This window comes from Dreissena polymorpha, chromosome 1, assembly GCF_020536995.1.
Source record: "Dreissena polymorpha isolate Duluth1 chromosome 1, UMN_Dpol_1.0, whole genome shotgun sequence".
NCBI classification, from domain to species: Eukaryota; Metazoa; Mollusca; class Bivalvia; order Myida; family Dreissenidae; genus Dreissena; species Dreissena polymorpha.
In genome coordinates this window covers 9,885,337-9,899,724 of record NC_068355.1, presented here as the reverse complement: position 1 = coordinate 9,899,724, position 14,388 = coordinate 9,885,337, and the positions used below count along the sequence as shown (strand labels likewise).

Genomic DNA, 14,388 nt, shown 5'->3' with positions numbered 1-14,388 from the left:
ATTAGACGAAATTTTGTTCTGCGTGTTTCAAGAGTGGACCAATTTAGGCTGCCTTTCATATTAGTTACTGAGCTTGTGTTGTGGTATTTGTTTGTTAAGAATTTGGCCGCACCTCTTTGTAGTTTTTCAAGTTGATATATTTGAGCTTTTGTATGTGGGTCCAAGACATTGGAGGAATATTCTAGTTTAGGCCTTACTATTGCGTTGTAAGCATGATCTTTAACTTTTTATGAGCAAATTTTTAAGTTTAGGCGAAGAAATCCTTTTGCCTGGTTCGCATTATTAGTGATCCCATTTGAGGTTACTTTGGAGGGTGAGACCCAGATATTTGGCATGATTTCTTTGTCAAGGATGTGATCATGTAATTCATATCAGAAGATTATAGGGTTTCTTCTTTAAGTTATGCTGAGGATTTTGCATTTTTTAGAGTGGAATTTTATCAACCAGTCCTGCTGCCGTCGACCAGAAGCTTCAAGATCTACCTGGAGGTTCTGGGCGTCGGGGAGTTCGTTGATATTTTTGTAGATAATGCTTTAACAAAATCCATAATAATAATTCAGTTTGTATACCTTTAATATACCTTTAATAATTGTGCTAGGTTTTGGAGGAATGATATCAGTTGTTTTTCACAAGAACAGAAAGGTCAATGCGTGTTGGAGGTCATAAAAAATATTGTTTTATCCAGATGGGACACGATAGAGCTAGCGATGACATGTTCAAGTATTTTACAGTTAATGCATTTAACTTAAGTTAGTATGTCTGTAATTATTGCAATATTATGTTATTTGTCTCCTTTTTATAGACGGGGCATACACTTACGTGCTCTCAATCAGATGAGATTTTTTTCTAAGGGACAGTTTAAAGATTTTAGTCAGAATTGGGGATATTTCTGTACTTCATTCCTCTAGTACTTTGCAGGGTATTTTATCTGGGTATTTTATCTGGACCCGAGGCTTTATGTGTTTTAAGGTTTTGTAATTGTTTAATAATACCATTTTTGTGATGGTGATGCCTGGCATGGGTGAATGAGGACAGGAACCTCTGCCAGGAATAGCTTCAGAGGTGATCGGTGTAAAGGCATATTGGATTTGTCTGTTGAGGATATAAGCTTTATCTTGTGGTTCCGATTAAGGGACACCATTTTTTCTATGATAAGGTATGCTCTGGGTTTCAGTTTATTTTGTATATATGAGCATAGTTTTTTGCTCTACTGGCCGAAGGCCTGAAGTGCTTATGTCATGGCGTGGTTTCCGTCGTCCGTCCGTCCGTGCGTACGTGCGTGCGTTAGGCTTTTTCTTGTTTACGCAATAAAGTCCACAGTTTTCATCCGATTCTTTTCAAACTTGTTCAGTGTCTTTATATTAATGAGGACTCTAACCGTATTGAAAATGGGTTACATCAGAGTAAAAAGTCAAGAATTATCTCCCCTTGGATTTGAGAAAATTGTGAAATAAGGCTTGTTTACGCAATAAAGTCCACAGTTTTCATCCAATCATTTCCCAACTTACACAGTGTCTTTATCTGAATGACGAGTCAAACCCTATTGAAAATGAGCAATATCGGAGTTATAAGTCCAGAATTATCTCCCCTTGAATTTGAGAAAAAAATGGAAATTCAGTTTTTTTTATGTGATAAAGTCCATAATTTTCATCCAATTCTTGGCAAACTTGCACACTGTCTTTGTATCAATGAGGACTCAAACCCTTTTTTAAAAAGAGCAATATCAAAGCAATAAGTCCAAAATGTCTTCCCCTTGAATATGAGAAAATTTTGAAATCCCGCTTGTTTACGCAATTAATTCCACAGTTTTCATCCAATTTTTTCCAAATGTCCACAGTATCTTTATATCAATGAGGACTTGAACCCTATTGAATATGAGCAGTATCGGAGAAATAAGTACACAATAATCTCCCCTTGAATTTGAGAAAATTCTCCTTGTTTGCGCGATTAAGTACACAGTTTCCATCTTATTCTTTCCAAAATTGCACAGTGTTTATAGCAGTAGAGCGATTCAGGCCTTCATGGGCCTCTTGTTTTTTTAATTTAGAGTGTGATGGGTTATATTGTTCTGATATATGAATGTCAAAGATGAGGTTTTAATGCATTGCCAATATGCATGGCGCTGCTTTTTTGGACTTTTTAGTTTCTTTATGTTAGTGCTTTTACGGTTTCGTTGTTTCAATTTTACATATTTGCGTTTATATGTGTTCATTTTTGTTTTATGTTCTTAAGATACCCAAGGAAGTTTATTGTTTTTATTAGTTTAGTTGGAAGGTATTGTGTTGGTCTTCTTTTATGTGGTCCATATAATGTCTATGTCTTGGTCAACGTACATAATTTTTATGTTTGATTTGATAATTTTATTTGTGTTTGTTGTTGGTCCATTTTAATTTAAAGCACATCTGATTTTGATTATGTTTTATTTATTCCGATGTAGATTTGCTTCTTCTAAGAGTGGTGGTAAGTTCTAGACAGAGAATGTCATGGACAGCTTCACCGATATTTGTTATTGTTTCGAAGTTTTCGATGATCGCGGGATAGTTTGTGAGAACAAGATCTAGAATGCTATCATAACGTGATGATTTGTTAACAATTTAAGTGAGAGAATAGTCAGCTACTAAATTAAAGAGTTCTTGGCTTTGTTTCGTATGTTTTTTTCCGGGGGGGGGGGGGGGTGGCAGCTTGATGATTTCCAGCCACCAAGGTTAAAGTCTCCACTTAAGAATAATAACGAATTTTGAGTTTGCATTTATTCTGCTTAGGGATATGTTTAGTTGTTCAATTGATGTAACATCGTTTGGTGTGGTCTGTCGTTATCGTCAGCCAGACACTCAAGCACCTAGACAAGCATGCCATCCTTCACGACTGCCAGCACGGTTTCCGAGCTAGGAGAAGTTGCGAGACACGACTTCTAACCCTCACCCACAAGCTTGCAGAAGCACTTGACAAGCGGATTCAAACAGACCTGATCATACTTGACTTTAGCAAGGCGTGTGACCGCGTGCCACACCAGCGTCTTCTCAAGAAAGTAAACCATAACGGTATAAGAGGAAACCCCTTAGCCTGGATATCGTCCTTCTTACACGACAGGACACAGAGAGTTGTGGTCAACGGGCAACATTCAGAAGAGGTCCCAGTAGTCAGTGGTGTCCTTCAGGGTAAGGTATTAGGACCTCTGTTGTTCCTAATCTTCATCAATGACCTACCTGAGGGGCTGCTGTCAAGAGTTCGCCTTTTCGCCGATGACTGCATTCTTTACCGCCAGATCATAACTGACCTTGATCGTCAGCTTCTCCAAGCGGACCTGGATGCACTAGCCAGATGGGAAGCCACCTGGGGTATGGACTTCCACCCACAGAAGTGCAGTGTGCTTCGAGTAACAAGGGCTACATCCAACCTTATACCATCTGAATACATACTGAAAGACATCAAACTATCGATCGACAAAACAACTTAATACCTAGGTGTGGATCTTGACTCAGAATTGCCTTGGAGGCATCACTATGACCGAGTTACCAAGAAAGCAAATAACATGCTCGGTTTCCTGCGGCGGAATCTGAGAAACACCTCTCAACAAACCAAGACAAATGCCTACATCGCACTAGTTCGCTCCAGCGTAGAGTACTGCTGCACAGTATGGAGTCCACACTATGGAACTCACAAGTATCAGCTCGAGATGGTACAACGTCGTGCAGCGCGCTTTATTACAAACAGATTCCATAATACAAGCAGTGTTGATAGTATGCTGGATGATCTAAACTGGGAAACCCTCGAAACACGCCGCACAAAACATCAACTTACAATGCTCTATCGCATAGTCAACAAGCTGGTTGACATTAATGCCAACAAGTACCTGACACCACGAAGGAAGATGCCTAGACACCCGCACGGTTCCGGCTTCTTACCAGTCACTCCTACATCTAACACCTTCAAGTACAGCTTTTTCCCACGTAGTATACCACTTTGGAACGATCTACCAGCATCCGTTGCTGAGGCCCCCTCTCTGGCATCCTTCAAGAGTGGGCTTTCCAGCCTAACCTTCTAAGGGGACACCCTCCCAGTTACGAATTTAGCATTCAAATGACGGACTAGAGCTATGTTGGCGGGGCCTTGTGCCCTGGTACCATCACGGAAGCTAAATAGGTCTTGCCCTGATGGATGTGAAAAGTAACTGGGGTCACTACTATACTTTCTTACTTTTATCTAGCTTTTTTCTACCTTTACTATTGTAGCTTTACTCTTTACTTTAATATATTTTTGCCTTGCGCACCGTCAAAGAAATGTCAATCCATGACAGTTTGATGATACCATGTAGATGTAGATGTAGATGTAAAATGAGCCAATTAAGATTTCCTTTAAGTTTCTGATTATGATTTCAGCCCAGACAATCTCGCAATCTGTCTGCAGTCCCGGGCCCTCGCCTCTGAAGACAGAAACTGATCATTCAAAGTTTTTAATTAACTTAAAAAGTTTTTAATTTTAATGAGAAGGATTTGAGCACACTTGAATTATGATTGTACATGATATATAATGCATATTAAAGTCTTAATTATCTCATTTGTAAATGCCAAATCAAAGATGGAGATAAATATCGTTAGATTCACCATAACCAGAATTTATTTTTTAATCAAAAGAAGTTGTGTGTGACCTCAATTGGTTACTCCCCCTTGTTACGAATTAGACATGGATTAGAAATGAAAAAGACCAAGCACGAACATCTTTTATCAACAATTAGCGGGTATCTAAAACGACGGCATTTCTCTGTAAGCACCCTAATACCTTTTCTTTTGTTTAGGGTATCTTGATTCCTTGTCATATTATTTGAATACATTGAAACAATACGTTCAAATTGTAAATTGTTATAGAAGTGAAGGCTAAACTTTTCTAATAAGTAAATAACCGCAGGCACTTGGCATTAGCTACTACGATGCTTTCCGGTAATCTTGCGCAGTTAAGGATTAATTGGTTTAAAAACATGTTCTTTTATAAATTGACAACATAATATCTAAAAAGAAGTTCACGTGCTTATTAACACAAAAATATGTGATTAATTCAATGAAGAACTGTCGGTTTTGATTTCAAAACAAACATGATAGTGTTTTTCCCAGGCCGTTTAAGCGTGGCGCTGCACCATGCCCTTTTTTTGTAGCGCCACGTGCCCTTTTTTTGTAGCGCCACGCTGCCCCTTTCAAAGTCATTTAGCACCACACTGCCCTTTTCAAAGGCAGCCGCCCTGCCCTTTTATAACATGAGCATCCGCTGTTTTCCGCGCCCTTATTGATAACATCTTAATAGCGCTTTGTCCAAATTACTTTGCCAACTAGTATTAGAGTATGGCCCCAAGGCCAGAAAGATTCGCTCGGTTATGAATTAGCCATGCGTGAATAACTCTGTGTCAATATTTATCGATAATTTCAGTGGCTTATACCAAGCACACTAATTGGTCGATAATGTGTACTCGTCCACGATAAAATCGTGGACAGTCACTTCTGGGACTTCTATTGAAAACCTAGATTTTCCTCGTGGAAAATATTATACAGTAATATAAAAACATTTATTTTAGATTTAGATAATTAATTATTGACAGAATGACTGTAACGTTATCTAATTAAACAAAATGCAAATCACGTATTAGGCGGACATATTATACGAGTTTACGTTGCTATGCGCACCTGTCACTTATCATTTTAACAAGATGGCGGACAATACAGCAAATCAATTGTGACTCTCGGCAAAAATGGCAAATAACAATCGAATTAACGATGGATATCACACATTTAGAAGGGAACTGAAAAGCATGTGATAACGAATGATGCATTAAACACAACAACAACATATTTATTAGTAATCTGTTCAGTTGAAGTATGTCAAGGAAACGAGTGTTTGCAAATTGTTAGCGTTCAGTTTACTCATTTTACTGGCAAAACTTCTGACAAGATTATCGTTAGAAAATGGGATAAGACAAACATGGTTTCATTACTATGTTAGTGGATCTGTTTATAACCAGATTCATATGCATATATTGCTTTATTATGTTTGTCATTCTGTACACTTTACTGCAACAGCATGCCACTTAAATGGAGACATAGCAAGGTAAATATATTAATATTAATTAAAGTAAGTTAAATACACCAATTACCATTAAATGTGCTTGTTTATATTTGTATGTGTATATGTTTCTCTCAAAACCACTTATTCACGGAACGTCTTTGCCCTTTTTTACCTAAACTACGCGTTAAAATGCCCTTTTTCAAAGTAATGCGCCATGCCCCTTTTCCCTCCTGGGAAAAACACTACATGACTCGCCTCATTTTCAAACTATCACAGTGTCCAGTAATCTTGCGCAGTCGGTGTAATGACCTCATTAAGGCAAAATTGTAGACATATGGTGTCCAATAAGTGACAAAAAACATTCCAGAAAATTATTTAATTTAAAAATTCATTTTGTAAAGGGGGTGTAAAAAACGCGGATTTTAGCGCAGACTGCAAATTGCAGACTGCGTTATCGGGCCATAAAACGCAGACAATATAGACATTGTTGCAGACAATATAGATATCCTTGAAAAACGCAGACAATATAGAAATAGAAGGAATATGCAGCCAATATAGCTTATATGCTACATTGAACTAATTAAAGATTTGTAATGTTTATTGCATTTAGTTGAATCAAGGAATTTAGGAACCTAGAACATTTTGAAACGTAATATCAATCAATTAAAATTTTATCTTGATACCGGGAGGTAGCATGAACCAATGATTTTTTTAAACATAAATAATTGATGTCATATGCCTGCAGGAATAATATTTAAGGTATTAGAAAGCATTTTCTTTTTGTTTTAATGGATTACTTTGAAAATTCTATTTTTGATGAATTTTTTTAGCAACAAGGGGTAATGAACTTTAAAATAATGTTATTGAATTTCTAACCAAAAACTGGTTCCATGGCAATACTGGATGAAATGCACTCTTTTCTTCAAAACAATCCAAATTCTAATGCTTTTTCTTGATACAATATCTCCTATACTAACTAGAAATACCACTTTTGATCAGAAAATTAATACAAAAAGGTGTTTTAGTTGTTTTGAATTTCAATAAGCATACTGTTTACGTTCTGTTCATATCTTCCTAACAATCTGTTATGTCATCATTTTTATAGGACAATATTTAATGTATTGTGTTTTATAATTTTGAAATGAAAACATTAATATTGTTTAAGACTAATAAAAAAAACATACTATTTAAAAGTGATTTTTGTTGTAATTATTGGCATTTTATTTTACATGTGTAGCAAGTTTATGTAAATCTTTACCTATGTATTTTTTTCAAACTATATATATATACAATTAACATTTTTGTACCAAAAATGTGTTATAAGATTAAAGTTTCTCAATAAAAATAACTAAAAATATATAATAACTCAAGTTTAAACATATGTGTGTCATAATTTCAAAAATAAGTGGGTGGCTGAAGCTAAAGTAATTGATAAAACAATCATAAGAAGGATAAACTGAAGTATGATTTTTCAATGGTTTATGTGCTAAATTTGAGATGTCTTTTCTAGCAGTTATATAAAGTGTTCCTGACCAAAATCAATGTTATATTACTTTCAAATCATTTATGTATTGGTATACAACAAGAAAGTGGTAGAATATTTGCGGAAAACATAAGAATTTTTGACGAAAACTTGTCTGCTGAAATTTACCGAGATGTTCCGGAAATGACCGATCGTCGGTTTCCGAAAATAATACATGTCGTGGTTTCTGAAAAACGAAATGGATGTACCCAAAGATTTTGGTGTTATTGACTATTACTGGTTGATAAATGTATGATTTTGCTTCTCATTTGAAAAAGTGCTGCTTTCAAGGCTGATAAACTTGAAATATGAAAGCTATTCGGTCGTTTGGCTTTTGTTTGTCAATACATCTGTTCCGTAACCACTCGTAAAATTGTAGCAGACACAAGTTTTAATCACAATACTTATGTTTTCCACTTATTTTCAACCACTTTCTTGTTCAATAATAATACATAAATGATTTCAAAGCAATATTTTACTGATTTCAGCAAGTAACACCGTCTATAACCGCGAAAAAAAACATTCTGAACTTTTTGGTTTACGATTTTTATTTTCTAAATAGCTTGCATAGAGCATGGCATTGAATGTTATGCACGATAAATGTCTCTACTTTCTTGATTGGATGATTTCAGACTGTTTAATCCAATCAGAAAAGAGCTTTAAAACGTAATTTAGACCCATGTTAAGCGAGATAATAAAGAACCACTTTTTGGTTACTGCCGATTTGTGACATCACGAGTTGCCTCCCTTGTTGGTTCATGCTACGGGAGGTTTATTGCACAAAAATGTATACGATCTATAAATTAAAAAGAATATAAAGTTGTATGTAAAAATATTAAATGAATGTATATGCACATCTTATTGCTTGCAACTTACATAAATAATTTGAAATTCTACTTTAAATTAAGTGCGATGGTGATCTATATTTGTTTTAAATAATGAAATATAAAAGCATTATACGTGTTGAACTCATTAAAGAATACGCAGCTTTTGGCGCAGCCAATATATATAAAGAAGGAAAACAAATTAGGTCAATGTTTCGTGACGATGGGCATTATTTACTTTAAATAATGAAATATAAACCATATTAGGCATTGAACTCATGAAATTGTATGTCGAATTTATTTATATTAATTTAGGAATCTAGATATTCTGTATCAAGATGAAGACATAAGAATTAGTTTTCATGAGCACACATGAGTAATTAAAATAATTATATCAATTGTATGTATGTTTAATGTATGTATAGATAAAACGTATTGTTGTTTCAACGCAGCCAATATAGACATCGCTACAAATTGCAGGCTACCCTGCCTTATTGGGCATAAAAGGCAGCCCATATAGACATCGTTGCAGTCAATATAGATATCGTTGTAAAACACAGACAATATAGAAATAGAAGGAAAACGCAGACAATATAGAAATAGAAGGAATATGCAGCCAATATAGAAATGGAAGGCAAAAATGTGTGAAATTCGAGAATGACTGTATCAATAATTCGAAGGTTTTAATTAACATTATATGTATGAAAGTGTTAAAGGTCCATACAATTTTAAAACCTTGAACCTAATATATTTTAAAACGGAATATCAAACAAGTTGAAGTTAATCTTGATACCGAGACGTTTATTGCACACAAATGTACACGATCTCTAATTAAAGAATATAAAGTTGTATTTAAATATATTTTATGAATGAAATACACATTTTATTGCTTTCAAATTATTTAAATAATTTTAATTCTACAAAATGCGTAAGTAGGAAGGCAGCTGACAGCGCAGCCAATATATATATAGGGAAAACGCAGCGTTTAGCGCAGCCAATATAGATATAGAAGGAAAACAGATTAGGTCAAGGTTTCGCGAGGGTGGTCATTATTTATATTAAATGATGAAATATAAAAGCATTATACATGTTGAACTCATTTAAGAATTGGATTGTACCTTATCATCCATAAATTAATCCTCATCCTAGGAAAAAATTAAGCCATCATATTTTTGACACGTAACTAAGTTTTATTTTGCCATGCTTACTTGTTAGAACTGAAGAACGATATGAGAAGCTTAAGAATAAACAAAAGGCCGTTTGAAAGGAGTGTTATACATGTTAAACCAGGGGTCTGTAACAGTGTCTGTCCGATTATCCTTTATTTTGGTAAAGCGCATTCGAAAAAGGTGCGAAATCTGTCAACTTAATATACAAATGTAATGAATGTGACACCTGTTGACTAACTTCTCAATATTTGACATTTGTAGACGTTCGAAGGACGCCAGTTACTGGGGTTTCAACTTCACTAAATTTGTCTGAAGGCTTATGTAACTTATTTACGTAGATATGTTCTTGTAGTAATAGACATGAAGGTCTCACATCACAAATTTAATAAATTATTAATTCATTTGCACGTAATGTAAACGTCTGTGTTACTCAACAAATATATTCAAAATATAAACAATGCAAATTTCTTTAGAATAACTTCTTTTCCATAATCAGCAACAACAATAATATTGGAAATATAAGAAGAGACTTCCTTGAAACAGATTATACAATACAAGCGGAAATTAGCCTGTGCGGACTGCACAGCAACAACAATAAAAGTGAAACAACAAAATAGCAATCAACAAAAACACTCGCCAATATAATCACAATATAAACAATGCAAGAACAATGCTCGCACTTAAAAAAAAGTATGATTTATATTAATTCAGTGCGTGATCATGTGTATTTACATATATAACAATATAGTGTAAGTTTTTTTGGATTATTTGTGAGCACACAATGGAATAATTTAAGGACCAATCAACGATGATAACTAATTAATATGCCGACAAATGCTTGACGATAACAAACGTTCTACAAATTATTTTTAAGTATTTATCATTAAAGTATAACAACTATTGGCATAACCTGCGTTCGCAGATAGAACCTTTTCGCACAACTGCTGAAAATCGCGAACGATCTCAACAGGAGACGACTGGCCGATGTCGTTCGCTCCCGCAGCGATCACCACAACCTAACAATTAAAAACAAACTAATAACTTTCTTTTAGACTTGTAAAAGTATTATTCAATATGTTATACAAATCAACACACAAAACGATATATGTAGAAAACGCATATAGCTGAAACGGTCTCCAGACAATCGCCCCCACGGACAATCACTATTACGCTTATTTTGCCAAGGCGGATGTTCGCTCTTTCTTTATTTTGACAACCCGGACTGTCGCTCCAACATTATTTTGACAACCCGGACATTCGCTCCTACATTACGTTTACTGGAAAAAGTGCGAATTTTATGAATGGAAAAAAACACATAATAACCACAACATTAGCGTAGGAGCGATTATCCGTCGGCCCAATAGTCCGGGATTCAACATACCAGCAATTATTATGATCAATTTATACAACTTGCTTGAGCTTAGCGGGTTGCACCTAGGTTCCTTCGATGAAAAACGCCAAGTGAAGTTCGATTAACACAATTAAATAATTTATTTATAAATTTAACTAAATTGTCCATTTTATCGAATAATATTGTATTGTATATGTTTTTGGTGGCCTTTACATTTTGTCAACAGTTAAATTCCAGACACACAAGCAATCGTGACTAAATTGTCATTCTTAATAGTTCATTATCAAATACTTATAAATACATAACAAAGAAACTTTTGTCTATTATGAAATAACCGCACACAACAAACAACATTTTAATTTTCTTTGATTCATGGACAAAAGGGCATTTATCCACATAAAATGATTATACATGTAAAACTGATTAATTACAAGATATATTTACTTCTTGTGCAGTATACAACACATTTTACACCATTATCCATAATGTGACAAACATTTAAGTAAAACTGATTTATTAACATACCAAATAACTTTAATTGATTATTGTTTGGCAATTTCAATTTATGTTCGTTGTATTTAACACCTTTCACACCTAACGAACAGACATATTACCCGAGAAAAACACCAACCACAAGTTTAAAAGTGACGTTAAAGTGACCTATTTGAAAGGGGCCATGTCTATTATAGGAAGCTCAAATAGAATGATACCAGAGAGATAATAGCTATTTTGAATCAAACCCTGTCAATCAGACACATTTTAGTTTCTTAAATAACATCATCGCTATCCGATTCAATCGATGCGCCAATTTAACTAAAATCATCCACTTGTGCATTTTAAATTGCATGTTACCGAACGCTTTCATATATTTGGTTACTGCACTACATTTTTTATATGCATTGAAGTTTTCCATAGTGGGTATATGATGATTTACTTTTCAGCAATGCTTTTTTGTATTTTGACTGTAATTTCATTTTTAAATTATTTATTTATTTATGCAATCAATTGAATAACAATGAACGTTTGTTTGCAACTTCAAAAATATATTTAATATTCAAACATAACAAATATATTCTTAATGAACAAGAATGGACATTGTTAGAACTTTGAAAATGTAGTCACACTGTTTGATATCCATAATAATGGCACTTCTTTGATGATATTTCTGATTAACATTAAATCAATTATATTTTACAGCTCTATGTGAAATAGCTCGATTAGCACTTCTTAATTTGAACCATCTGCCCCCCCCCCAATAAAACAGCGGTTGCCTACACTGTGTATAAGCGACCTGCTGTGGTGATCCCTATCTTATCAACGCAATAAGGCGGCCACTAGCTACGTTACTCCAATAATTGTGAATGAATTTTATGTACATTAATGGTTTATTTATTCCCATAATCAGCGATACATGCTGTTGGAAAAATGAATCATATCATAAATACATATACACAATGAGATGAAGTTCGGCTATACAGAGAATTACTGTATGATTTATTGATTATGTTATTCCACAAGTAAAGGAAAGTAAATTATAACACATACAAATCATTAAATCAATGAAATCTTTTGGTTTTATCATTGCAATATCGATAAATTTCGATACTTTACAGATACGTTTTACAAACTTTGTTGACATAATTTGTTTATACAATTCTATGTGTTAAACGACAGTCTTATGTTGTATTTTAACCTAAGATCTCTATAAATCGGACAAATACCTAGGAAATTAAATTCAAATTCAACTGCACCAGTAGTACACTCTTTACACTCAAGATCATTAACGTTAATAATATTAAATCTTTCTCTTTCTATTTCTAAGTGATGCGAACTCAATCGGAATATACTCAATGCAATTCTGTGTTTTTCATCATCTACACAATTTAAGTAGGTTCCAAATTGAAATTCTTTTTCAAATATGTTATAATATTTAAGCTTACTTCGAGACTCTTGATTTCAAAAAAGGTTTGAATGTAAAGATCACAGACTCAGCGTCTAAGCATACAAATTTTATCGATTTTGTGATTCTGATGCAACCTTACATTAATTAAACCGGTGTACAGAAGAAACCCCCTACGGAAGAAACACCCTTCCCTAAAAATAGCATAGCGGAAGAAACCCCCTTTCACATGTTGCATACGCGGAATTAACACCCTCGCTTGTTTTGTATATGCGGAATAAAACCCCTTCCATAGCGGAACTAACCTCCTTCCATAATGAAATCATGTGTATGCAAAATGTGAAAGGGAGTTTCTTCCGCTATGCCGATTTAAGAGATTCAAATAAGAATAAAAAAAGTAATTTTGTGTGTTTAAGGATATTTTGTGTTCTTGTAACATATTTGTAGCTCCACTATTATATATGAAATATATATATATACTGGAGCTATCCTACTCACCTTGGCGTCGGCGTGAGCGTCTGCGTTAGCGTTAGCGCTGCGTTAGCGTGCAAATGTTAAAGTTTTCGTACTACCCCAAATATTTTCTTTGTCCCGTGACATATTGCTTTCATATTTTGCATACTTATTTACCAACATGACCCCAACCTATAAACAAGAGCAGACAACTCTATCAAGCATTTTGTCATAATTATGGCCCTTTTTCACTTACAATATGCAGCAAATGTTAAAGTTTGCGTACTACCCCAACTATTTTCAATGTCCCTTGACATATTTCTTTCACATTTTGCATACTTGTTAACCATCATGACCCCAACCTATAAACAAGAGCAGACAACTCTATCAAGCATTTTGACATAATTATTGCCCCTTTTATACTAAGAATATGCATATTATTGATAAATCTATGTTAAAGTTTGCGTACTACCCCAAATTATATTTCCTATATCCTTTGACATATTGCTTTCATATTTTGCATAATTGTTTACCAACATGACCCCAACCTATAAACAAGAGCAGACAACTCTATCAAATATTTTGTCATAATTATGGCCCCTTTTCCACTTATAATATGCAGCAAATGTTAAAGTTTGCGTACTTCCCCAACTATTTGCAATGTCCCTTGACATATTGCTTTCATATTTTGCATACTTGTTAACCATCATGACCCCAGCCTATAAAAAGAGCAGACAACTCTATCAAGCATTTTGAAATAATTATTGCCCCTTTTATACTTAGAATATGCATATTATTGATAAATCTATGTTAAAGTTTGCATACTACCCCAAATTATATTTCCTATATCCTTTGACATATTGCTTTCATATTTTGCATAATTGTTTACCAACATGACCCCAACCTATAAACAAGAGCAGACAACTCTATCAAATATTTTGTCATTATTATGGCCCCTTTTCCACTTAGAATATGCAGCAAATGTTAAAGTTTGCGTACTACCCCAACTATTTTCAATGTCCCTTGACATATTGCTTTTATATTTTGCATACTTGTTAACCATCATGACCCCAACCTATAAACAAGAGCAGACAACTCTATCAAGCATTTTGACATAA

The 14,388-nt window shown here is 34.3% G+C and overlaps 1 protein-coding gene across 5 annotated transcripts in view; it reads left to right on the top strand.

The window, feature by feature from the left end:
• Positions 1-4,665: 4,665 nt before the first annotated feature.
• The window catches only part of LOC127870830 (TAF5-like RNA polymerase II p300/CBP-associated factor-associated factor 65 kDa subunit 5L), a 51,655-nt gene continuing 41,932 nt past the window's right edge, over positions 4,666-14,388 (top strand). For all 5 annotated transcript variants that reach the window (XM_052413394.1, XM_052413387.1, XM_052413372.1 and 2 more), the window contains exon 1: positions 4,666-4,763. In XM_052413394.1, the coding sequence (XP_052269354.1) occupies positions 4,695-4,763 (69 nt within the window). In that variant the 5' untranslated portion in view covers positions 4,666-4,694. The remainder of the gene's footprint in view (positions 4,764-14,388) is intronic.